Source organism: Polyergus mexicanus, unplaced genomic scaffold, assembly GCF_030449975.1.
Source record: "Polyergus mexicanus isolate NDT 795.1 unplaced genomic scaffold, iyPolMexi1.0 SCAF_22, whole genome shotgun sequence".
Taxonomy (NCBI): domain Eukaryota; kingdom Metazoa; phylum Arthropoda; class Insecta; order Hymenoptera; family Formicidae; genus Polyergus; species Polyergus mexicanus.
The window spans coordinates 426,359-454,187 of NW_027223342.1; the positions used below are offsets into that span (position 1 = coordinate 426,359).

At 40.3% G+C, this 27,829-nt stretch overlaps 1 protein-coding gene across 1 annotated transcript; it reads left to right on the forward strand.

Annotated features, from left to right (window-relative positions):
* Positions 1–27,776, forward strand: Dbx (homeobox protein Dbx). Its single transcript, XM_070312695.1, has 4 exons — positions 1–1,373; positions 7,073–7,282; positions 8,303–8,583; positions 27,257–27,776. The coding sequence occupies exons 1-4, from the start codon at positions 464–466 to the stop codon at positions 27,497–27,499; spliced, it is 1,644 nt and encodes a 547-aa protein (XP_070168796.1). The 5' UTR covers positions 1–463; the 3' UTR covers positions 27,500–27,776.
* The last annotated feature ends 53 nt before the right edge of the window (positions 27,777–27,829 follow it).

Consider the following 27,829-nt stretch of genomic DNA (forward strand, 5'->3'; position numbering starts at 1 on the left):
GATAATGTTGAAGTAATTTGCGTTCGTCCGAGAAAATTGAGAAAGAAATGCTGAAAAGTGTAACTAGTGATTTGAAATAGTTTGTGACAAAATCGAGTTATTCAGCCAGTAGACGCATCTCACAATCCTTGACAATTCTCATAAACTCGCAAAGATGTGATCTTCAAGATAATCGAATTCTACGGTGTCTCTCTTAAAGGATGTGCTATTAATCAATGTTAACACAACGTTATCGCTAAGTAATCGAAATAATGATGAAGCTAACATAATGCCTGAAACGCACGAAGAGTAGATTGATTAACGACAACGTAACAAATTAAACGTTCTTCGAGAATCGATACGATTACGAGAAACGTTAGAATCGAGCGCCAAGCTAGTACGAAGGATACTTGGCGGTACTTTGGTCGATTAAGAATCCCGTGAAACGACGATCGCGATAATCAGAGGGCCAAGCAGCCGTGATATGTTCCCCTCGTCAGCGGCGATGCTGAAGAATCTGCAGCAAAGTGCCATGACCTCGCCCTTCTTGATGGAGAACCTGCTCCAGAGCAAGGCGTCGCCGGGGACAGACCTTACCAGTCTAACTTTGAATTGGGCGGCGAGTCTGGTGGCGCGACAGCGCGAGAGAGAATGCGAGGCGAATCTCAGACTCGTCCGCGATAGATCTTCTCCCAGCGATCTCGTCCAGGATCACCTGGATCAACGATCCGGCTCGATCGGCGCTCGCGATCGCATGATGATCGATTGCAGTGGCCGGGATCAGCAGAGATCCAGCGGCTGTAGATCCGCCGGCGAGCGACAGCATGATAGAATGCAGCTTCTTCAGCGTGAGAAGGAAGTTCTAGATCGGACTCAGAGCGTCTACGTGGATATGGAGAACGAGAGGATGGATGGCCAAGTCGTGGACCGGCTGTGCGCGATGGAGAGGCTTTGCAACGAGAGGATCGACAATCGATCCAACTCGGGTGTGGAATCGTGCAACTCGAACGTCGACGAGGACCCGATCCCGGGCGCCGAGCTCGACGGCGGTCTTCAAGCGGCCGACAGGGATGAGATGATACTGGGCGAGCGGGTCTCCGCGATCGAGATAGACAGACGATACGACCTTGGATGCAGAAACGTCATGCACATGTCCGACGAGATGACGATCGTATCGGGAGAGAGGGAGACAACAACGGTGACGGCAGTGGCGGCGGTCGAGCGTGCCGTCGACAGAATAGGCGAGAGGACCACGAATGCCGTCGCCTGTTCCTGCGGCGAGGAGCAGTGCTCCGGTCCGGCATGCAGGACCATCCAGGAGAAGGAGAAGCCGCAGCTCAAGTTCAGCGTTAGCGCCATACTCGGTGGCAATCACGATAGGAGACCGCATGCCGGTAATTTATTGATAAATTGATTTGCTTGACGTAATCGAGTCGACAATTGGAATCGAGACATTAGACAGGAATTGATCGGGGCGAAATTAGGCATTTTAAAGCAACGCGTATAACGCACAGAAATCTATAATTTAATTATTATACTTTAAATAGAAAAATTTAATTTAATAATAATTTAAAAAAAGAAGAACGAAAAGACAGGAAAGACTTTTAAAAACAAGGCACAATTATTTTTCTAAGGATAAGCCTTACGAAAATTTATTAATAAATGAATACATGACTTTATCCTGATATTATTTGGCGCATTAGTCGAATTTCTGTATACTTACGGTGTCAATTGATTCTTCATTCGATTCTTGTGTCATGATTGTGTCTGAATATAATAATAAAAATAAAATATTTTATATACAATATAAAAAATACATTAAGAGATTTAGAGAAAAGAAAAAAAGAAAAATTGATTGCAAGACAAAAAATTCTAATAATTCACATACAGATAAATATCGATAACTATTTTGACAAATCTTCAATTGTCAAATATCTCATGATTAATGTGACAATCGGCATTTGATTCTTACACTTATAAAAAACATAAAAAGCTATTAATAATCAAAAATAAGGGCAAAAATAATTTTTAAAACAATTAACCTTTCATTCTCGATATTATGTTCTCGATATATCTGTTACTTTTGAAACAGCAAAGATTATAGAAATCATGGAATGTATACGTAACGTCAAGGATCGCGCATTCGTCGACTCTCGTCGTCGAAAAGACCTCATTTAGGAAGAGTTTCGCGCGGCGATCGGGCGACAATTCGAGTGAGAGTGTTGAAACAAAGCTCACCACAAATCAGTGTCGCGAGCAGACTTCTGTCGTTGGTCCCTAAATCTCATCCGCACACCCTCAAGACGAGTCCGCGCAGCGTGCGTGCGGAGGAGGATGGACGGGGGTTGGGGGTCGGGGGGGAAAAGCGAGTGGAGGTCGTCACAGGGCGTCAGCTGGCCCGCCACTTACCTTCACCCCAATATTAAGCCCTTACGATTGGTGCCTATAATATTAGACAAGCGGCGCAGGATTCAATGACGTATTGCCGCGGCGCTTGTCGCGCCTTTCCCTCCGTGACTCGACTCGATTGATTTGTCGCGAATTCGTTGCGAATTATAATTCGAGGTGACGTCGAAGAAATACGATTCTTAATGGCACGATTGTATACAGATTTTAATAGCGATTAAATAAGAAGGTATTTAAAAATTTATACTTGAAAAAATAAAAAGTCTTAATGATAATGATGATGCGAAACACCCTGTGCTCTTTCATATTTTAATTATCTTGTAAATTACAAAGAGAGCGGCTTGATGAAACATAACTATAGATTTCTGCGGGGCATTAAAAAATCGGGATAATTGTGACAGTAACGTAGATATCCCGACGACAACTTTATGATGACTTTATTAATTTTATCCTCGGAAAAAATATCGCACGAAATGCATTCCTCGCGAACAAAATATCTAATGAAGACTCGATGAGAAAGAAACGATTATTTCCTCGTTGCCTCGATGACTATGAGAAAAAAATGTCGCGGCTTACGATCCATCCACGCACAAGTTACAATGACCGTCCCCGTCATTCACAGGAAAGCCTGAAATTCGTGAGGGTTCCGCCGGACCCTCGCACACGCGTATACACGCGTGCCGACCAATCTTCGGCCGGCGTGTCCTCATTGTCACTCTTTCCTCCGCGGTTCCCTCGAACCCTTCGCTATCATGATTGACACGAGTCGATAAAGACCCCGTGTGCGCGCTATAAAAGCACGTACACGTACAAGATGTACGTGTACGTGCTTTTAAACTGTTCACAAATCGTCGCGCCGTGGGCGGGGGGGTTGGGGAGGGAGCGAGAGCCAGCGGAGCAAAAGAGGAGGGAAGAGAGGCGCGTGCGAAACTCTACGAAAGTGAGGCGAGTGGCGAATGTTGCATTTAACATCGGCGAATTGCACGCATCTGCCGGCAGAAGGATACGCGAGGGGGGAAGAAGGGGGGGGGCTGGGCTGGAGGAGGGTGGAAAGGGGATATCGCGCGGAGGGAAGGTGCGGACCCGAGCAGGGGTGGCAATGGGGAAAATTTGGCGCGTTCGAGATACGTAGAAGTGGAGGGGGCGAAGGAATGGGGTGGGGGGCGGGGGAATTTCATGCGTTTGTCGGATAGCGAATGCATTGACCGTGCCACGTGCATGTGTTACATCCCCCTTGGTCCCCCGTACGTACCGGGAGACCGCATCCCTCTCCCTCTTTCCTTCCGTCCCTCCGTCCGTCCCTTCATCCCTCTCTGTTGCCCCCCATCGTCGAGCACTCACCGCGAATAGACCCTCCAGTATCCATGAGCGCGGTACCGCCGTCCTCCCACTGTCCTCCCCTCCCCTCCCCCACCTTCCCTGTCTTTTCCTCGCATATATATCCTCGTCCCTGCCCCTGTTCCTCATCTCGGCCCCCCGTTGGTAACCACCCCACCCCCGCGGGCTTGTACGTCATGTCGAAATGTTGTGAAATAATTGCGCGAAAAAGTGATTGGCAACAAACTCGAAATTCATCGACGAGAGACGCGAGGGCCGCTCGCGGCGGAACTGGAATTTGGGTAAGGGGATGAGGAGGGACGGGTAGTGGGATGATCTAGCGCGGGGGGCAACGCGGGGGTGGGTGGACTCGGTGTCTGACGGGCGAGCGACGTTGAATTTCGAATAGCATTTTCACCAATCGTCCCGCGATTTATTCCCCTTTCCCCCTCATCGTCCCATTTTACCCTTCTTGCCCGCCCCCCCGGCCTCCCCCTCCCCCCTCCTCCTCCTCCTCCCCCTCCCCCTCATCCTCGCGAGCCGCCACTCGCGGCTCATGTTTTTTGTTGCGTATCGCAACGATTATTGATATTTTTCGATAACGGCTGTGTGTCGAGTACGACGGACCCCGTTTTAATACGCGTATCTCCCGTGGAAAAAAAAAATCGCATTTTACTCGCTGGTTAAATAAGAGCCCTGAAATATAAATGACGGATCGAAGAGAGAAAGATCGACCCGTATTTAGACGATTAGGATCCCAAATACTAAAAGTCAAAAGTAGCAAATGCGAACGGATTAAATATAATATTTAATGAAAATCGACAGTTATCGACGTAAAATTATTGACAATGATCGCCGAGACTGTCAATTTTCACTAAATGTATATATATCAGGTAACATTTTTAAAATATGAGAAAGAAGAAAAGCTAAAATATATATTACCTGTATCTGCGTCACTGTATCATGTTATCGCTAAATGAGTTTGCAGACGTTGGGAATCGACATGTGAATGTGACATAACTTTTTAAACATGAATTTTTACATATCGTTCAGGCATTATATTATAAACATCATTGTAAACCTATAAATCAAACAGACACATTTCACATTAGTTATTTCAAGATACTTATTAGCGAAAATTAGAGTTGCATGAAAGAGAGAGAGAGAGAGAGAGAGAGAGAATGTAAACATTTCTTTATTATTATATCAAGTTAATTCTGTGCTATTTTTCATGATCGGTCGATCGATCGTCCGTAGGATCCGAGAAAATGTTTCGGATCCTCGTGAAAGATCGATTCGCCAAGCTCATCCTAAGACAAACACGCTGCCGTTCACGGAACAAGGAGGAACATCGTATGTGTATTCCATAAACGAGCAGAGCCCCCGGTCTCCCCTATTCACGCAGAGACGGAGACCTGTAGCGCGGTATCTAGTTAATAATGCATCCGTGATCGTAATCCAAAAGAATAACCAGCGATATATGTTGTAACCTCGTAACCCAAGGCCCCCGAGAGGGGGGCTGGTTAAGCTCGGCGTACAAAAAAAAAAAAGAAAAGAAAAAAAATAGGGGAAGGCCCACAACTGTAACAACACGCGAGCCGTCCCGAAATTTCTCTCGAGACCGCAGACAGGAGATTTAAAGAGAGAGAGAGAGAGAGAGAGGGGGGGGGGGGTTGAAAGAGAGATCGAAGGGACTGACTGCGTCGGGTAGGTGGGGCGGCTTAAAAAACTATTCCCATTCAGTGTTTCCGTTGGATGCTAAGCTCGGTTATTAGGCCGCCACAGCTAAGCAGCGCGCCTCTCTCATTGGCCGGCTACGAAAACAACGATAAAAGGCGATGAGTATTTTATGGGGTACAGAGTACGATGGCACAATGGGACGGCGTGTATGGGCCATTGTCAGGGCATTGTCTGCGCCGCGAGCGCAAGGCGAGTCTCTCCCCTCTCTTTCTTTCTCTCGTTCTCTCTTTCCCTTTCTACCAATCTATCTCTTTCCCTATCTCCTTCTATCTCGCGTGCAGACCTCGGAACTTTCATTATTTTATTATTTTTAAACACGTCACTTTTTTAGTGAGACCATTCCTCTCTCTCTCTCTCTTTCTCTCTCTCTCTCTTTCTGGGCGTGGCGGAGCGACGCTGCAAAAAATAAAAAAATAAAAAAACATGTTAGAGATGGCACAATTGGGGTGACTAGCCCTCTTAGGCATTATTAATGTGGAGATACGTGGACGAATTCACCCTCGACGGAGGGTGAACTGAAGAGTCGGCCGAGATTTCTTTCATGTTTCGGCTCCGCTCGTCGAAATGGTGGGTACGCGTCAGAGCACGTAGTTAACTTTCGTGTTGTCGGTAAATCTTTCTATACGGAATTGTGACGAGGGATACACGAAAGTGCGACGAGATTTTTTTAACGTTATTCCGTTATTAACGTCAGAAGATTTTATCGAATTAATATAATTATATATATATATAGTAATATGATATAGGAAATCGGATCAATGACAAAGAAGTTTCAATGTGAAGAGATTTAATTAAATAAAGAATAAACATTAGCATATATCGTAGTATCATAAATTTTTATAAAAGTGTACGCGCGTAAAATAAAATAGAAATTTTATACACTTTTTTTTTTTTTTTTTTTTTTTTTTTTTTTTTTTTAATAATATCAAAGAGCTTTTCTTCGCTGATTTTCTGCTCTAGATATTTATTATTTAAAAATATAATATAAGTTTTCGTCAAAACTGCGTATGGTAATAAAACGTATAACAGTATTAACGCGTTCATAAACGACTTATAAGAGATGATATTTTCGAGGCAGTCGGTCACACGAATATCTGACTATTTACCCTCGGCCAGAGGTGTTGAAGGGTATGTCTTCGTAAGAGATCGGACTCCGCCTGGAGCAGTTAAGGAGGGTTTTAGTCACGGGGGTGTCGACCCGAATTATGCAACGCGAAGGAATACGGCGACTTGGGTATTCGCACGTAAATCCGTTACCTCGGGCACATTTTACCGAGAAATACAGCCGGGGTGGGTTAGGTTAGGTATATTTAATCACTGAGCGGTTTACGTCTTCATATCCGGCAGCCTTAAAATTTGCACAAAACACCGCCCGATACTCTCTCCTGCACGAATTTGTATGAATATTTTACAAATTATTTATCAATAAATAGTCTCTGATATATCGGAAATACGATGCTATTATTATTAGCTATAAATACACAGACAAATTAAAGTATTTTATATAAATTTCGATTATATACGTCAACGCGGAGATGTGAATAAAATGAAAAAAAAAAAAAAAAAAAAAAAAAAAAAAAAATTCTTGTTCAATCCTATTTATTGCGAAAAACTTTGTCTCTCTGTACAGATAATTTTCAAGGACTTCCGCCGGAAGCGATACCCGCCTTTTTGCAGAATCTACAAAATTCAGCGGGTTACAATATCGCTAAGCCGATCGCGAGGCCAGCGGCTTATCACCCTTATCACAGGCCGAGTCATCAACCCCCTCAACGACATTTGCCACCGAACGCTCATCATACGCTACAGCAACTGTTCTACAGAGGCCCATATCTGACAGGTAAAGCATGTGAAGCTATCGTTGTCACTACACGACAACAAATTGATACGCTATTTTAGCTGAATTGAGCATTAATTATATAATTGCAGATAAAAACATTTAACTGCTTTTCTTACAAACACTGCTAAGCTAAGCTCAATTTTATTGCCTCGTGTATATTTAGGAGATATAGAGTACTATCTCTCAATCTGTGTTCGCATCTTTTTAAATCTATTTTTCTAATTATTTTTTATTATTTCGAGTTGACATAGATATGTATAAAATATTTCGTATCGCACATGACATTTGCAAGTTTTCTGTATTTGTAATTATTCCTTAGTATGTTTGCGTACTTTTAATAAACAAATGCGACGAAGACGGGTGATGCAGAAATCACTCGCGGATCCCCCGACGAACGATTAAAACCGAAACTTGGCCATCTGGCGCCATAAAACAGCGATACGCGCGCGCGTGTAAACGTCGCGTTGGCGCGGCCACGTGCGCGGGCCGCGCGCATACGCCGGGTTTATCGAATATCTTGTTATAGGTAGGCTCGTATGGGACATGGAGTGCATATGAAGTGCAGTGAAAGCACTACCATATTATGTACATGCTCCGCCACAAGGCAAAATGCACGCATGCAACAAGTGCGTGCAAATATCATCGGTGCAGATAATACCGTCATGCTCAGCTTGGCAATATCGCGCAGACACGATCTGGAGATTCAATTGCCCGTCCGTTATTAGATGACTTCGATACAGCCGTTATCGAGCGATTCGCGCGCGAATAAACAATGGCTTTTAAACACTTTCCTCTTTCCGCTCGCCTTTCTCTTTCGCGTTTCGCTTTCTTACGTTATCCCTTACGATTTATTTTATTGTAAAATATATTTTCATTTTTTTTGTTTTGTTTTCGAGATTTATATAGATAATATTTAGAGATTATTTATTATTAAATTTTTTTTTTTTTTTTTTATATTGCGTAGATAGATTTTTTGCACGTGCATATCGCCAACGTGTTTTGTGTGATTTTTGTTGATAGTTGCTAGCTCTGGGACCGGAAGTCATCATCCTGGCGCACCCGGCGGTGGTGCCGTATTTCCAGGCGCTATCCAGGGTAGTATCGGTGATTTTTCCGGTACCGGTTTGGTATTTCCATGGGCGACGAACGCGCGCGGGAAACCACGCCGAGGAATGATGAGGAGGGCCGTTTTCTCGGATCTCCAGCGTCGCGGACTCGAGAAAAGGTTCCAGATACAAAAGTACATCAGTAAACCGGATCGCAAAAAGCTCGCCGAGAAACTGGGCCTCAAAGACTCGCAGGTAAGTGACTTGAACGAGAAATAAAGACATTTTTTTTATATCCGAGAGAAGGACGGAATTTTTTGAAAAATTCAAAAAAATAATTCGCGCGTTTGAGTAATCCCGGCTAATAATTGGAATATTTATTATCATTTCACTACGCGATTATTTTGATGTTTACCTCGGTATTTGAATATTGACGATTTTAAATCAATTTGATGTACAATTCTGTACATATCTTTATATTATTATTATTATTATTATTGTGCACTTTCGACAAACTTGTAAGCAGCGGGATGTAGCTTAGCTTCCTCTCTTGCGTCAGCACAGTTTTCTGAACGCGAAAATCAATTGCATACCAATTATAGCGCGCATCGAAGCGCATAATTCGATACCTTGTGATCCAGAATCCTCGCTCGCGATAATCGCATCAGGCATGTCATATGCAGGCAAATTTGCATACGCGATGATAGGCGGATGTGCTCGCGTTGTATTACAATCGAGAGGCTGCGGCCGTGAGCATTAGAGACGGCGTATGGTGTTTAATCTCGTGCTTAATGATCTCCTAGGAGTAATAGTAGTTCAAGTTAATACACAGTGCAACGGCGTTAATTTAAGCCATGATTCAATATACAACTACAAACTTTCCTGACTCAACTCTAAACGCGCATAAAAAACAAAAGGGAATTTGTCGTTATCGACAAATTGTTATATTTTTTTAAATCTATTTTTGCGCTCAAATTTTTATTCTAAACTCGATTATATAAATTTCAAATCGTTTGTAAAAATTTTTTCGATCGTGCACATTAGGTAGAATTTATTAATTTTATTTTAATAAACAAAATTTGCATTTATCATAATTTTTCATATTTACGTCGTAATTTTCATCGCTCCTTCTTCTCATTAAAATCTTGGGCTAACGAGGTTCTAAATACGATTATACAGACTCCGAGAAATCTCGATCGGCGAGAAGGAGCCTATTAGAGACGGTAAATAAGTGATTTTTCAAAATGACTTCCCCGCGAGAGATAATCGCTTCTCTGGTTTTCTCGATAACGGGCCACCGTAATCGAGCAGTTAGGGCGCATGTGCTTAATGACCTTATTAGGGCACTAATTGTCACTCTAACGAATCTCTCGTACTCGGCGACGAGCAAATTTAGTTTCGCTATGGAGAACTCTATCTCTCGCGGCTCCATTTGGCAGATTGATAGAGAGACTAATGCTCGGTTTTGTCGAATACGAAACCATTTGCCGCGCGAGTACGAGCGAACGAAGGATATGGTACGTGTGCGTTTAATTCGCCGAGGTCATATAATTGCGCGACGAAGTGCATATATTGATTTCAAGAACGATCGAGCAATCATAGCTCGTTAAATTTTAATGATAATAATATGCACTTTGAATGTAATTGGCTTCATGTAATTATTTTAGTCAAATGCGATGCTCCTTGAATTGATTTCTAACACAAAATCTTTGTGTTAAATGTGGAATTTAATATGTTATCCACATGTTGTGAAGAATATTACGCTGAAACAAATTAAATATTAATATCATATACCTGTTGCTGCTAGATAATGATCATTATAATTGCGATGAGAAAATCTCTATTAAAATATTTTATTAGCTTTATATACAGGAGAATGTGTCGACACATTCTATCTCCCACATTGTTTCCCAAAATTTCAATGGAAATGGAATAAAAGGCTGCTCTGACCGATGGCTCCCCCTACATCGCGGACATTCGAAAACGATCGCATTGCGCTCATGAAATCAAATGAAATTAACTCGCAGCGCCATTTCCGCGGATATCGTTTAGTTTCATTACCGTCGTCGAACAAGGGATGCCCGGCTCTCATGCGCAGGCGAACAACAATGCGTATATACCTACGCGTGTGCAATTAATGAACTGGCATCGCCCGATTAACCTCGAATCTGGATATTATGTGCCTAAATCGCTCGCTCTTTCTCTCTTACACACAAACAGATAGTCGCACGCTCGCTCTTTCTCCTGTGTGTATCAACGTGATACGTCAGATTTATCTGGAATAATTATGCCTTTTTTGTAACATATAAATAGATTGTTGATTAATCTTTAGATTATTTCCGTAATTAATTAATTTTTTTTTTTTTTATCGAGGAAGATACGTTGTTATATATATTAAAAATAACTAAATTCGGTTAACCCATTTATACAAGATTAATGTAAATAATTTGTGAGATTCATTTGAATTTCTGTGTAAAATGGACTTTTCAAATTATGCATTTCTTCGTTCTTGCACTGAATCTTTCAACTGAGTAAATAAGAGACGATATCTGGTCGGTGAGCAAAAGAGAGTGAAAAGAGCGAATGATAAAAAAGATATATTTCATAAATGGAATAATTATTATAAAAGATCAAAGATTTTTATTACGTATAAATTTAACGAACGTTAACTTTGGTTTTAACAAACTTAATAAAATCCAGAAGATAACCGACACGAACAAACACTGATTTCTCAATCGAATCGAATTTAATCGTTAAAAGTTTTAAATAATTATCGCTCTGTGCAATCGAGATGTGTTACTGGCAAATGCGACAGCAAACAGGAAGTAAAGAAAAGAACGAATGATAAAAGAATTATCTCATAAATGGAATAATTATTATAAAAGATCAAAGATTTTTATTACGTATAAATTTAACGAACGTTAACTTTGGTTTTAACAAAGTTAATAAAATCCGGAAGGTAACCGACACGAACAAACACTGATTTCTCAATCGAATCGAATTTAATCGTTAAAAGTTTTAAATAATTATCGCTCTGTGCGATCGAGATGTGTTACTGGCGAATGCGAGAGCAAATAAGAAGCGGTGTCTGCTTGAATGAATGGTAGTCGTGGTGAATATACGGAGGAGGAAGAAAGACAACGGTGTACGACGCGCGGGAAAGGGAGAAAGGGCGGTGTGGACGGTCGGTATGTAGGGATATATCCTCATGTATAATTCACACCTCGAGCGCCATGCCTTCACCGCCATTGGTCGACGCTCACTCTGTCGCTGGTTTTACGAGAAAATCTAAGGATCAAGCGCGCGTACGTGCACACGGGGACCGTCCTCGCCAAGAGGAGAGTGAATTGACGTTTCTTGCGATTCCGCAATCCGCATACAAAAGGTGATTTTGCCGCGTCGTCGTTGAACGATCGCGAACAACGTGATAAGAATTGCGGCGAATAAAACCCGTGCCCCCCCCCCGAGTGAAACTCGCGTCTCGTAAATTACATACGGCGAATATAGCTTCCGGATTTTTGAATCCGTTATTACTCAACATAAATATATAAATAAATTTGTGTCTCCGAGAGATTTAATTTTCAAATATAAGATAGGAAAGTATTATGAGACAAAAGTGCAAGATACATTCGTTCGACAGATATTTGGGCAGAATATATGGAAGCGGCAATTTTGATTGCTCGATTCCAATGAAATGATATTGTACTTATGGACGCCGAGATGCGATTCAGGTTTGTAAGTACATATCGAACTTGATCCCGTCGTTAAAAGCAATTGAACTCCGACTGAACGCAGCCGCAATATCTCTAACATTACTTTTTATCGCGCGAGAGAGAAACTTTTCCCAACTTTATTAGAGGGTGTTCTCCGGGAATCCCGGAGAGAGTTGGTGCGATTTGAGGATTGCGATTCTGCGCACTCGTTGGCCGGCTATCTAATATCACGGTTCGCCACACAAACACCTATAAAAGCGATTATTGTCCAATGATAATTCTTTCTCTCTGCCTCCTTCTCTCTCTTTCTTCTTCTCCACGTCTCTTAATAGCGGCCAAGTGTTGGTAGCAGATGCCGAATTTCATCGCTATCGGAACTTCCGCCGGTATCGCTATCTAAGTTATCGAGCTATCGACATGTCGAATGCGTGTAGGAGTGGCATTGTTATCGCCATCTTCGCCCATTACACATTATTACGTGTATATATATATATATGTCTTAATTTATTTTAAAAGTCCTTTGTGCTGTGACTAATTATTTAATTTTTCGAAAAATTTAATGACGAATTTTTTTAATCAACACTCGATGGCTGTTAGTCAAATTTTGTCCAGTTTTGTTCGAAATACAGTATTTTTTAGCAAAAGATTTTATTTCTGCAATACGGTATCCTTAAAGAAACATGTGCAATTTGAAGAATTACCTCGAATTATCGTACTTTGAATTGTGCCGGAGCCATGAATCTTTTCTCGAATTTAATTAAGGACTTGTGGTGCCACGGGTGGATGATAATAATAAAGCTTTTCCAAGGGTAATCTCTACTTTGAGAGGCAGCAGAATAGAAAGAGAGGACAGAAGGAGAGAGAGAGAGAGAGAGAGAGAGAGAGAAAGAGGATGGATGAGAGAAGGCGAGGTGCCGTTTCACATAGGTTCGAGGCTTCACTACAGTTTATGACGAGGGTGGGTTTAAGAGGGACGTCGAGGGTTAAAGGGGGATAACTAAAGTAATTAGTGATGGTGAGCGAGAGCCAACCCCTTTCTTGGCTACTACACCCTTATGCCTCTCAGCGCCTTTAACGAGATGAAGATGTTGATTTATCGCGAAAGCTCGGCTCTCAAAAGCCACGAAACCGCTCACCCTATCGAGATTTCTGTATATGTGCGTATTAGAGAGAAATAATATTAGATATTTATCTCTTTGATCTCTCGTAACAAAGACCGTGTCTTAAAAAATTCAAGACAAAAAGAGTATAATACTTTGTAAATTTTAATTATTATTAAATAAACGAAAGTAATTAAAAAGAGAGTATGATAAAATTCAGAATGAAAATGTCGGAATCTTATTGGCTCCCTTATCTCAAGGAAGGTCACGAGCTTCCTTGAGGAGTGGATGCGACCTTTTTAGCAGACGATACGCAGAATATAACCAAATATAACCTCCAAAAGTTAGTTTCGTTACATTTCAATCTGTGGTTTTGTGTGTTATTTGTTGTCGCGCTCTCAAACTGAAAGTGTATAAAGGAAAAAGGGATAATGGGCAATGAATTTTTAAATGATTCTGACGATGGATTTGAAGACGAAAATCCAGAGAATCGGATTCTGTGGCGGATTCCGAAAAGATACATTCGTGATTGGGAAAATCCTGTGGAATTTTTTGAAGATACGAAAAAGTTTTCATATGTATTATATGAAATTAGTTGCAGGCAGCGTAAAACGGTGCTGCCTCCAGTCGGTCACTAAAAATCCCTAAAATATTCCTTCCTTCTGAAAGGGAGACTCGAGGTCCATCTATGAAACAAGGTGGCCTTGCAGATTCAAGGAATCCTTCATGGAGGCTTCCTCCGTCCTTAAAATAACGAAGGACTATGAATACCGGTATAAGAGACTAGTAGCTTTTCATTTTTAAATCCCGTCTTGGGAAACATCGAGACGGCAGCGCAGCGTCTTGTCAGAATCCGCGTCGCCCGTAGGTAGAACTCATCAACGCCGTCGACCTTAAATTATCTGGTATTATGAGGAGGCCGGCCACTTTTATGCCCGGGACGTCTCCGGTTATGTCGGACCCACCGGCGGAAACGACGGAAAAATTAAAGAGAGCCCCCGGGGCTTGTTATCTTTTTAATAATCAGAACCGACGCGGGCGCGCGCGGTTTCCCTTCTTCTTACAAGTTGCCCGAGCTGTCAGTATCACGCCGCGAGCTTAATTCGCGATATAAAAGCACGGATCCTACTTGCGCCCGGACGATTTTACGCAACTTACACAACGTCGTCCGAATCGAAGTCTCGAGTTATTCGAGCAGAGCTCGAAAATATTGCCGAGTTGCAAACTTTTTTATCATTTTATTTCTTTCATTGGCCGACGATAGGGATAGGGAAAATCAATATATGTTTTTACGTAAACACAGATATTTTTTTCAATAAAGAGGAAAGATACGTCACGGATAATAAGTTGTGTTTATATGTATTTTATTGAACGAAAATTTAAATTCTTTTCTTCAAACATGTCCGTTCGCGATCAACGGATGTACAATAGTGCCGTTTACGCCGAGGGTTATCTCCAGGCATTAAATTAAATCGCGACGAGGGATCCTTATCCAATCCTCTGCATTTCATTTTACTGTTAGATAAGACGAGTGCTCCGCTCGGGTCCCTCACAGATTTCGCGAATTGTATTCAAGAATAGGAGGGGGGGGGGGGGGGAAATGACCCTCCTGACTCTTACTTTGCCGGCAGCCTATTTAATCCCTGTGAAAGAAAACGAAATACGCGAAATTCTGCGTATTGTGTGAGAAGAGGGACTTTTTTTCCTTTCGCGCGCGTATATAAAATAAATTATAAATCGCCAATTCAATTCAATTTAATATAAAGAAAATTAATGTATTTTTTATAGAAAAATAGAAACGTATCTAAAGCAATACATTAAATATATACTTATCGACATTTAGATGAAAAAATTTTATACACACGAATTATACACTCTTAAATCGGGAGATGAATCGGACGGATTGTCCGCCTGTGAAGGCGAACGAACTCGAATAGCGTTTAATTATTATCGCGGAGGGGGGGGGAGGAGGGGGGGAGGGGGGCGACGAAGGTAAACGCTCTTCTATTCAATTTCTACGTCGGGCGGATCGCCCTTTCCCACGGTACTGACGTTGACACGTTAGATAGATCGGCCATTAGGTTTGGCGTTTCACAAGTGGAGGATATCGAGTTTCCCGGATTCCGTCGGTCAAATCAATTTGTAGCCATTAGGACCGTCGCTGATTCGAGTTTGCCTTGGGCAAGCTTTTACGAGTGCAATCCGCTGCCGCCGTCGACTCGTCGTTGGCGAAGGCCGAGGGCTGGGGTCCGATTTGTATTTGCACAACCGTCAAAGCTCAAGACGGAGATATATGTATGTTTGATATGCCTGTCGCAAATCTCATTCCGCCTCTCTTCAACTTTGTTCGACCCTTCCCCCGTTTCTCTCTCTCTCTCTCTCTCTCTCTCTCCCTTCGTTATCCTCTTACAAGGCATACATCGCTCACGCGCGATAACGTTAGCTCGTATATAATAGATCCGACGATCGTCTTCATAGCTCTCGGCTCTGTTCAATCCCTTTGATATAATTTTTTGACCCGAAGACACACGATACGATTATACTATAACTGCGTCGAAAAGAAGATTTTATACTACTTAAAATATATTGCGTAAGATAAAATCTGTTTTTATTTTCTCTGAAATCTTTTATACTAATTTTATCTTTTCATGATTTTGATGCTTAAGTTATAAATTTTGTATAATTTTATATAATAATCTTACTCTTGTATGTTGCATCAAATTTAACATTTAAAACTGAGGCTGTGAGGTACTAAAACTTTTTACCAAGGATTATACTTAAGTTCTTTAGATATTAGTTTTCGTAGCATGTTGAAGGAAAGCATGTCAGATAATATTAGGTGTACAACTTTGCTTCCGCCGTTTTCCTATAGATGGCTTTAGCCAGGTAAGTAGTGGTCGAAATAAATAGATCATAGACGTCGTGCCATAAACTTGGGCATCTGTCAACGTAACCCCGTAGAAACATTAGTCGATTTGTGTCCGCGTCATAAAGTTATTCTCGATTGAAAATGTCAGTTTACGAGCCAAATTCTCGTCATTTGCGGGAGGTTTTAATTTTCTGCTTCAATATGAAGAAATCTGCGGCTGAGGCTCATCGAATGCTCTCAAATACTTATGGTGAAGCCGCTATTAGCGAAAGAACGTGTCGCGAGTGGTTTCAACGCTTCAAGAACGGTGATTTTCACGTCGAAGACCGGCATAGCGGTGGAAGAGAGAAGGTTTTCGAAGATGCAGAATTGAAGGCGTTACTTAATGAAGACTCGAGTCAAAGTCAAAAAGAATTGGCACCATCATTGGGAGTGACTCAACAAGCAATTTCAAAACGCCTAACCAGTTTTTTACAATAAAGCCTCGAATTTCGGAAAAAAAACGGCGGAAGCAAAGTTGTACACCTAATAATTAGATCCTTCTTTCGAATAATTTCAACGCTTTGTATCCACAAGTTTATTCTTTTATACGATAACAGAGAGAGAAAGAGAGAGAGAGAGAGAGAGAGAGAGAGAGAAAAGAAAGGGAGCTTCTCACTTATCGTTACCTGCGTACCGGATCATATATTTTTTTTTCTCCTTTTTTCGAGTCGTTTTTACGTCAGTCCGCCAAAAGTTCATTCATCTTGATCGCGGGGGTGGATCAAAATCTGGCGAAGGACGACGGCGGTAACGTTACCCTAAACGCTCCGGCTACAATCTGCCGCGGATATTAAAAACAAAGGCCTGCCTCTCGCAGGGCATAACATGAATATAACGTCGCGCAATATCTTACGGCTTTAAGCTCTTCGGCTTAGCCCGTGGACCTTCATGCATTATGGATTTTACTTTGAGAAGGCACCGCCGCCCCCTCCTGCGCGCCGGAAGCGAACGCGGGACCTAAGAAACTATGAATATACAATACCGCGGTATGCATATAGATCTCGCCTTTGCGAATCAACTTTAATCACTCATGGCGAGAGTGCGCCGTTATTAGTCGAAAGCCGAGAATCAAGCGGGGTATCGATGATTCCGTTGGCGGAAATCGCGCACAAATCCAACTTTGATGTAAATTACAAAAACATTTAATGAAAACGGTTTTAATACACAAGCCGTCCTCAGGGATCTTGCCTCGGGATGCAAAATATTCTCCAGGATTTAATCATCATTCATCGCGATTTCTCGTCCCCAACATCAAATATCTTTATGAATTAACAATCGAATTAAAATTCTATCGAGGTAAACTCGATTTGAGATTAGATAAAAAATACGATTTTATCGATTAATCGCGCTATCGAAATTTAATACGCGAGAAAATATCCTCTTTGTTCGCTCTCGCGTTATACGAAATGAAGATCATTATCTTCAATTTTTCTGATTTTATTTTAGTATTAATAAAAAATAAATTTATAGAAGAAAAATTCTAATTACAAATAAATCATATCATCTCTAAAAACATTACATTTTTTTTTAAGAAATATAATTTCAGTTTATTTATTATTTAATATATTTTAACCTTCTTGTCAGAGATATAATTAATTAGGTAATTATACGGAATCATGTGTATTGCGATTTTAGATAGAGGACACTTTAAAACTTGACGGTCTGATATTCCGTCAAACTGGAAAGAGTTTTCATATACGACATCTCGATACGAGAACACATGACTTTTTTTTCGCTCAATATCAGCAATTGCCAGCTCATCTCCGGTTGAATCGCGACGTGGCAGCTTGCGCTGCTCTTTTTATTTTTACGATCGCACCATCTTGACTGATATCCGCATTCTTTCGTGGAGGTACTTGAAAAGCTTTACTTCGTGTAACGCCGAACTATTGCTTCTTATTAGCAGTAATTAATTTCTTAGGATAAGAGAGGTAGCGTAAATTATATTAAGCATCTTTTCCAGCAAAAAATATTCATACAGTCAATTGTAATCGCATATGTTCATCAGCCATGTGATATTTTTCATTCTTGACTCTGCGCTTGCAAAATTTCAGAAAGTCAAATACATTAAAATAGGTAATTTTTTTCACGTTACTAACAATTTTATAATGATTTTAAGTTGATCATTGAAAGATGCTTTATTTCACACATTTTTCATTTTACTCTCTTTTTTTTTCCTCGTGTATTTTTATCTTGATTAATTCTAATTCAATCTTACAATCTCGTAAACAGCAGTAAAGATATTTATAACATAAAAAATTTAATTCTTTACACAAATTGCAGATTTTATATTTATTTAAAATTGAAAACCAACGTATCTCTTTATTCGCTAAGCAATATTCAAGATATATTCTCCTCTCGAGGAATTTACTTTAAATAAGATAATCTGTAGGATTTTAGTTGACTAATCAAATAGTCGGTAAGTTCACAAAAGAATAGTACGGTACGGGTGATTTTTCATATCGCCGCGCATCAAAGAATTAAACGGGAACCGCCGCCGGTGTTCGCAATTACGCCTTTATTCGCTCCGAGAAAAACAATCGATTAAATCGTCACCAGGGCGGTCGGCGCGGCGCCGATAAATCCGCAAAGGCCCTTTTTCCCCTCTATTATCGCGCGACTTCCTTTCCATACATCAGACAGCCGTCTGCCCTTCGCCCGCAGGATCGCGCCGCGCCGGCAGCTTTGTGCCGTACTTTTTACGTTTGATCCACCCCCCGCGACCCACACCCCCACCTCCAGTCTCGCTGACCTCACTCCCGTGTACCCCTGTACGGACGGTAACTCCTACTCGGTTCTCTCTCTCTCTGTCATCCCTTTGACTCTCCCTCCTATTCGGCGTTTTCGATCCTCCGAGGCTCTCTCCTCTCTTACCTCGCCCTTTTCACACGATGTGAAGAATAAATTGAGAGAGAGAGAGAGAGAATCGGTAGTCTATTTCGTTTTTACAATATTTAATATTAAGTGCGTTTTTTTTTTTATTTCATTAAGTTGCTTTTGGTTGAAAATTGTAAATATATGTGGACACGCCATGTTGAAAATTGCTTTTTAGATACGCAATAATAGAAAATTCATCTTGTTACATACAATTAAGTCGACGTATGAGGAAAAAATCTTTCAGTGGCTCCTCGTACGGAGTATAATCCTTTTTTTTTTTGGAACCGAATCCTCTAAAAATCCTCCCTCTTTCCCCTTTCTGCATTATTCCGCGATATAGAATCGACGAGCGTGCGAGAGGGTGCCCCGAAAAGAGACGCGGTGGCGGGTAAGAGAAAGAGGGGCTGAGAGGGTGAGGATCTGTGACCAGGCCGATGGGGGGATGGGGCGGCGGGGAGAGCGGCAAGAGTGAGCGAGCTGAGGGGTAGTTCTGAGGCCGACGTCATAATCGATCGTCTTTTATTAAACTGCACCAGCTGGCGCCACCACCGCACTAGGCACAGCGCGGATGGCACAGGGGGTTGAGTGAAAGAGCGGCGGGGGGTGGGACGACCGAGGGGGACGCACGATGAAGCACGAGGGGGTGTATGAGGGTAGGCGGAAGTAAGGGCGGGCGCGTGGGTGCGAGGAATGGGGCAGGGAGTTAAACGGAGGAGGATTTCCAGCCCGGGGTTCCTCCAGGAGAAAGGGTGAAAGACAGAGAAAGAGAAAGAAAGAGAGAGAGAGAGAGAGAGAGAGAGAGAGAGAGAGAGAGAGAGAGAGAGGTCGCAGCCAATCGTTTAACGATTACCCACTCGTGTACTCTATATAACGCCTTTCGGATGTCGTCGTTATGCTCGATCCCAGCGACTATAGCGATATTTGAACGATCCTAGGGTGGACCGATCGCTTGTAATTTAGGGGCGAGGGGGGGGGGGTATGATTGGAGATAAGCGATTATTTAATGCGTTATCTAGAATATTCCAAAATTTAACGCCAATTAAAATCTTTATGCTGTCAGAATGTATGATAATTAATTAAATAATTAAATATGGAATATGGCTAATTAATTATGGAGCAATGAAAGATTGTTTTTTCACTATTCTAATATATTGTTCAACTTTGATTTCAATTGAAAATAATAAGGGATAATGAGGATAACGAGGCAAAAAAAAAAAATGACATTTCTCAATATTAAATAAAAATTTATATCTTTTTATATAATCATTATTTAAATAAATCTTATTCATCTCTAACAATGACTATAATAGTTGCTAGTTGTTTATTATTAATAAATATTTTAATATCACGTTTACTTCGATTAAATTTTGTACGATATATAATTTGGAAAGAACAATGTAAAACATCTTTTATTATTTATATCTGTTTCTACTTATATATTTTATACTGCGTAATTTAAGAATATTTATTGACGTGGGTATCTTATATTCTTAACGCGTTTTGTATTATGGATTATTACGGATTATGTATCTGTATCAGACTTCTCTCTCACAACCGAGGGAGAAGATATTAAAATTGACACGTTGCTCGCTCGCAGCTGAATTTTCTGAGAAAGCATGCTTGAGATTCAAGTTAAGAGGGTCTTTTTAGAATCATCACGCATATATCCATCGACGAATTTGACAGCTATACGTCGATGAATTCGAAACGAACAAAGTCTCAAAATTCAATCTCAAGATATCTTTTTTTCGTTATACGACAAAATCAAATTTTCCGAAATAATAATTATATACATAATTTATGATTTATTTTAATTTTCGAATGTTCTTTTGAGTGTTTCGTATGACTCCTAGGATTCGGAAGAACCACTTAAACTACCGATTTCGTCGTTTGGATTCTCGAAACGTGGTGGCATAAACTGGCAACTCGCATACATAACGTGGGGAAACCGCGGGGCTTTACTTTCGATCTTCTCTCGCGCCCTTCGGTCCTCTCTCTCTCTCTCTCTCTCTCTTTCCCACCCCTCCGTTTCTCTCTTTTTCTCTCCTTCTTTTCGTTTTGCGTTTACCGAGAGACGGCGGTGATTGATTGTCCCGTCAGCGGCAGGCAGACCGGGAACTAACAAAAGTAACAAAGCACCTCCGTCCTGAGAGAACGCTGCCGCCGCCGCCGCGCGCTTTTCGGCGAAGTTGAATTGCTCGCCGTTTTACCGATTTCGTCGCCCTGTCCGTTCATCCCTCTGCGTACTTAATCTCGTTCATCGCTCTAAATCTGAGATTTCGAGATGGTAGGGAAAACTCGTGATTTCGGCATCTTGCGCCAAAACCGCGTTCTTTCTCCCTTTGTTATATAAACTCTCTTATTCTGATTTTTATTATTCTTGAGTCGTGAAAATCGGAATTTAATTTTTAGAAAGGTAAAGAGACAAAATTATGACCAGTAAAGAATATTTATTTTTCAACGTAATCTCCATTTATATCCACAGCATTTTTGTCATCGACGTATCAATCCGTTAATACTGACAGAATAGAAGGAGTTGTCCTGATATCTGAACCACGCTATAACACACACCTGCCAGAAAAGCAGGGAAAAACTACAAACATTCAGATTTCCATCTGTTTGGTTCCTTGAAGGAACATTTGGGCGCCAGGGGGTTGGCTTTTAGTCAGAAGATGAGCTTAAAACGTATATCCTTTATTGGTCATAATTGTGTCTCTTTACCTGCCTAAAAATTAAATTCCGGTTTTGATGTGAACGATCCAAGTATATTATCACATACGTTTTATTATAGCACTCGAGTGTATGCTCAAAGAATGCCACACAAATTTCTCGTTCCTTCAAATAGGATTACTTCGCTTTCGTAAAGGTGATTTTATATCGTAGCGAAAAAAATTTCTATTAGGTGTACAACTTTGCTTCCGCCGTTTTCCTATACATGGCTTTAGCGGTAAGTAGTGGTCGAAATAAATAGATCATAGACGTCGTGCGATAAACTTGGGCATCTGTCAACGTAACCCCGTAGAAACATTAGTCGATTTGTGTCCGCGTCATAAAGTTATTCTCGATTGAAAATGTCAGTTTACGAGCCAAATTCTCGTCATTTGCGGGAGGTTTTAATTTTCTGCTTCAATATGAAGAAATCTGCGGCTCAGGCTCATCGAATGCTCTCAAATACTTATGGTGAAGCCGCTATTAGCGAAAGAACGTGTCGCGAGTGGTTTCAACGCTTCAAGAACGGTGATTTTCACGTGGAAGACCGGCATAGCGGTGGAAGAGAGAAGGTTTTCGAAGATGCAGAATTGGAGGCATTACTTAATGAAGACTCGAGTCAAAGTCAAAAAGAATTGGCACGATCATTGGGAGTGACTTAACAAGCAATTTCAAAACGCCTAACCAGTTTTTTACAATAAAGCCTCGAATTTTGAAAAAAGAACGGCGGAAGCAAAGTTGTACACCTAATATATGAATTGCGTAGGATTAAGAAAAATATTCGTACGCTGTAATTTTGAGAAATTGATTGTTTTGCTCATTATTCTCTTAAGGATGTATGTATCATATGTCAAAACATTGACAAAAGCATGAAAGATTTTGTAGACTGTTCTACTATTTCTTCTGAATATCTATGCAAAACCTGAGCACAAATGCTCTTAACGATTTGGAAATTATCTAAAGTTACTATTGATTCTTATGGAAAATCATGTATTATAGCACTTATTGACAAATTTGACAAGAAAAGAAACACTGTCAACGCAATAAAAATTTTTACATATATTAAGAAAATTCTAATAAATATTTGTGCGAAACTTGATTTAGATCTCCACTTGCTTGTTTAAAAGTTATTTACTAGAAATTGTAGAAAAATATTATTTGTCTCTCTCTCTCTCTCTCTCTTTCTGCAAATTGCTCGTTTTTTTTGTTTCTCGCAGTTGATTTTAGGGGGTATTCACGATCAAAAGTTTTTAATCATAAGTTTGAAAAAAAATTAATCACAACTTTTTTTTTTTTTATGAAGACGTCAAAAATCATTATTTTGTGATACTTAAACTTTTTTTATAATCCGAATTTATTTATTTGATTTTTCAAACAGCAGGATATTTCCCCCCCCCCCCCCCTATTATCGTACAGCCAAAACGTCTTTAAGCGTTGGACCGCAAAAAATTTACTTTCTATTGTTTCGAACCATATTTGAGTTGAGCGAATGCATTAATTATCGCTTTCAGACACAAGAGAGTTAGATATCCTAAAATTGCATGCGTCACTTATACACGATAACGCAAACACACGCCCGTCTACGATATCGTACAGGTAGGGGGTTGTAGTAAACGGTCAACGGTGCACAGAGTCTCTCGTCTGGGTAACACCCTAGAGCTAAAGAGTGTATTAGCGCGCGTCAGAGATCGTTAGGGTCTACATGATGTCAAACCCATACATCCCGGCGTATGAAAATTTGCGGGGCGAGTATATAGGTGAATTAATTCATCGCACAGACGAATATAACTTTCTCACCTCTTAGAGTCTCTCCTCCCGTGTGTGTTATAGCGTTCGACGCATAATTACCCGCCGTTTTACAGCCGTTTGTTAACTTGTTTATTTTATCTATAAGCGTTGTTTAACGCGACACAAAAAAGAGACGGTCCTAAATATTTCGAATTGTCGCTATTATCGCTTTTGATAATAAATGCTTCGTCAAATTTGAAGATTGACTTCTCTTTAAGGAGATTTTGAAAAAAGCGAGTTTTATTAGGGATGTGAGAAAAACGATAAGTATGAGAATTATAATTTTATTGTTAATAAAATTTTTATTACAGAGTTGAAAAATTCTTGCGAATAAAATTTTATAGATGTACGAATAAGATGGTAAAATTGTAAATTTTAATTTGGTTAAAAATAAACTTTATTTGTTAATGTTAATTTAATTGTAGAATCTCTCATTTATCAGAATATTGTTAATAAAAATTTTTATTACAGACTTTAAAAATTCTTGCGAATTAAATTTTATAGACGTGCGAATAAGATGATGAGATTTTTAATTTTTATTTTTATTTTTAAAATAAACTTCATTTGTTAATATTGATTTAATTGTAGAACCCCTCGCCACACATTTATCAGAATATTTAATATTAAACATCAAAAGTTTGTAGCGTCGAAATAATAATTTGAGAGTCATCCAGTGCATATATATTTTTTATAAATTTTCAAATACTTATTGAGAATTTTATCTCGTCGCTAGCGAAATTTAATATTTGTTACGAAATTTCATCGGTATCCGGATTTCTATCAGCAACTACAATCAAATTCACCGTAATTCGCGATGAATTGATTTCGGCACTACATGCGTGTGAACTGTGATTGACTTCTGGTTAAACGCGTATTCTGCAATATTACAAGCGTTAGGTATAAATGCTACAAATATTATTGACACGCAATTGGTCGAGCGGCGTTACACCGATAAAACGAATCATGTAATTGATAGAATTATTAGTGTCGTGTTGTGAGATCTATAATGATGCCGGGGACGTGTCACGGATACGTCTACGTTAATCGCTTTATTACTCGTTTTCGCACTTAATGAGAGATCCTCGTAATTATTCGCAGTGAATATAAGAAATTGAATCGATAAGAAATAGATATCGCGATTCTCTCTCGATTGAAAATTTTGTAATTTTAAAAACTATGTCTATAATTCTTTGTATCTTAAACTTTATATTGTTTATATCACTTTTTTTATTTTGTTATTACTGTTTTAATAATAAGTAATTTTGTTCTTAAAATTTATTAGGTGTACAACTTTGCTTCCGCCGGTTTTTTTTCCGAAATTCGAGGCTTTATTGTAAAAAACTGGTTGTACATTTATGATTCAAAGTATTGTCCACTCTCAATGATCGTGCTAATTCTTTTTGACTTTCACTCGAGTCTTCATTAAGTAACGCCTCCAATTCTGCATCTTCGAAAACCTTCTCTCTTCCACCGCTATGCCGGTCTTCGACGTGAAAATCACTATTCTTGAAGCGTTGAAACCACTCATGACACGTTCTTTCACTAATAGCTTCACCATAAGTATTTGAGAGCATTCGATGAGCCTCAGCCGCAGATTTCTTCATATTGAAGCAGAAAATTAAAACCTCCCGCAAATGACGAGAATTTGGCACGTAAACTGACATTTTCAATCGAGAATAACTTTATGACGCGGACACAAATCGACTAATGTTTCTACGGGGTTACGTTGACAGATGCCCAAGTTTATCGCACGACGTCTATGATCTATTTATTTCGACCACTACTTACTAGCTAGAGCCATGTATAGGAAAACGGCGGAAGCAAAGTTGTACACCTAATATATTTTTTCGAATTCGTATTTTCAGAGTAATTATAGAATAGAAAATATTGATATTTACAATTTCAACAATAATTTTAATTCTTTATTGTCACTTTGAGATTCTGATATTTTCTTCACGAAAAATTCGATAATATTATCGCAGATACTACAATAATTATTCTCTCAACATATATCTTTCTTCAATGTCACGATAATGTTGGACAAATTCATACGATATATTAAATTAATAATTAATATAAAAATCGAACTATTCAAGAGTAGCCGAATGAAATAAAGCCGCTTTAATAACAGATTTTTGCGATTAATCACGCGATTATGATCGCGACCGTCCGCGCTTTTGAATAGCATTCGTGTAAACAATCTGGTATTCCCGACGAGCGCTTATGGTCGTGACTCCTTTCTCAATACACCCGGCGATCTCGTTATAAAGCGGAAAAACACATTAACGCGTCAAAACCCGCGTTTAACTCGCGCGGTGTCAAGCGCACACACCCGCGTCTCCCAACCCCTCGAGTGACCGGGGATGCCAGGGGGAGAGGAGGATGGAGGGCCGGGCGCATCGAAAATATCCGCGTAAAACGTTTCATTGGGATATATTAAAAAATAATAAATTACATTAAATTTCAATCTCTCTCTAGGTCGAGAGCCGGTATTAATGATGGCGCGCGGTGTCAAATGCATGCATCGCGCCCGGCCGGCCGGATGCATACGTGCGTGCGTGCGTACGTGCGTGCGTCGAAGATATACGTTATGAAAGTATCGAAAGATTTTATCCGCGTCACATATTGTGAAAAAATATTGTCGCTAAATTATGCGTGCATCACTCGAAATAAACAATCCGCGCCATCCTCCTCTCCCCTCTCTTCTTGGTCCCATTTAATCGATTCGAAAGATCGTATGACGTTACCCTTATTATTCGAGTAAAAATCGTAGCGGATGTTTATATCGTTCTCTCCTGGAAGTCACTATTAATCTTTTACAGATAATTAAAAAATGATGTGTTATTGCATTAAATAAAATTAAGCGTAATTTTAAAATTTGTCACTCTCAGGTATTTTTGATTTTCTGTATACGATGATCTTGTTTCAGAAAATATGACCGATTATTTTTCAAACTTCTACCTCATGATAAATTTTCATAGAAATGTTTACTCTTTATATACGTATATTTATCACATATTTATTGCGCGAAATGTTCGATTGTGTGGACTTTGGAAGCAAAAAGCGCAAATAAAACGAGTGGATTTCTCGAGAGTGAGTCCTTTAAACGGAGATGGTTTTCGTCTCTGAGCGTTCATTCGGCGAGAACGTCTGCGAATTATCGAACATCACGTCCCGCGGCATCAATCAGGGGTAGCGCCAAGTATTGTATTCGTGTAGGTAAACGCGCGGAACCCCCCGAAAGGTGGTGAGTCTGTGATGGTGTCAAGTGCACACCATCGCGGAGAATGAAAATTCGAAAAGCAGTTTAGGTAGATCAATCCGGGGTCAACGATTCGCTCAAGGTAGAACGCGTATAATAAAGCGGCTAATGGGGCGACGAGGCGGATGGAAACGAGGATGGGTGAGAGGGACTTTCGGGGATGCTTGGTGTGCGTTTGACGTTGGCCTGTTCAGCGGTTTCTTAACGCGGGAGAGTAACTTGGTCTCCTTCATTATGCCATGCATCGCATAAAATACGTCGTTTCGTACAGTAATCCCTCCTCTGCATTTCAGGCGAGGTGCAAGTATAAGTGAGTGAAAAATCTTGTATAAATAGAATATATCGTAATTATAAATCAAGGATTTCACGAAATCTCTGTGTTAAACAATCGATATCTAATAACGGTTCCTGAAACTTAAACTATGACAGCTATTTGCCGATGGAATGGAAATATCAGAAGTGGACGTAGTTGATAAAACTTTCACAAAACGTGAAATATCTTGTATTCAAGCAATTTAAACTGCGGGTTTCACTGCAAGGAATAATGGATTAACGATTGTGTTTACAGGTGAAGATTTGGTTCCAAAATCGGCGCATGAAGTGGCGAAACAGCAAGGAGCGAGAGCTCCTGGCAACCGGTGGTTCGCGCGAGCAGACGTTACCGAACAAGAACAATCCCAATCCAGATCTGAGCGACGCCGATGGAGATCGGCCGAGGATGGATCTGAGCGACGTGAGTCCGCTTACGAGTCCTCAGAGGCCTGAAGAGCAAACGGAGAACGAAGAGGACGAGGAGATAAACGTCACGTGATAAAGCATGCCGCTGGACCCAGCATTCTGACGATGTAGCGATAAATCATAATTTATGAATCGAGGAGAATATCGGCTGGACCAAAAGAAAAATTTTAACAGAAACAGATTCGGTAGGCATTTGAAAAAAAAAAATTAAAGAACCTGTAATTCAGAGTTTCAAACTTTCATTTTTGCTACATGTATATTATCGCAATTTTAATATCGATTGTATAATATATTACCGATGAGAAAATATACATCTCTTCTTCTAATCTCTTTTTAAGCCATACAGTATGCTTTACACGGATCTATTTTTACATGGAGAAATGTGCAAAGTATTGCGCAAAGT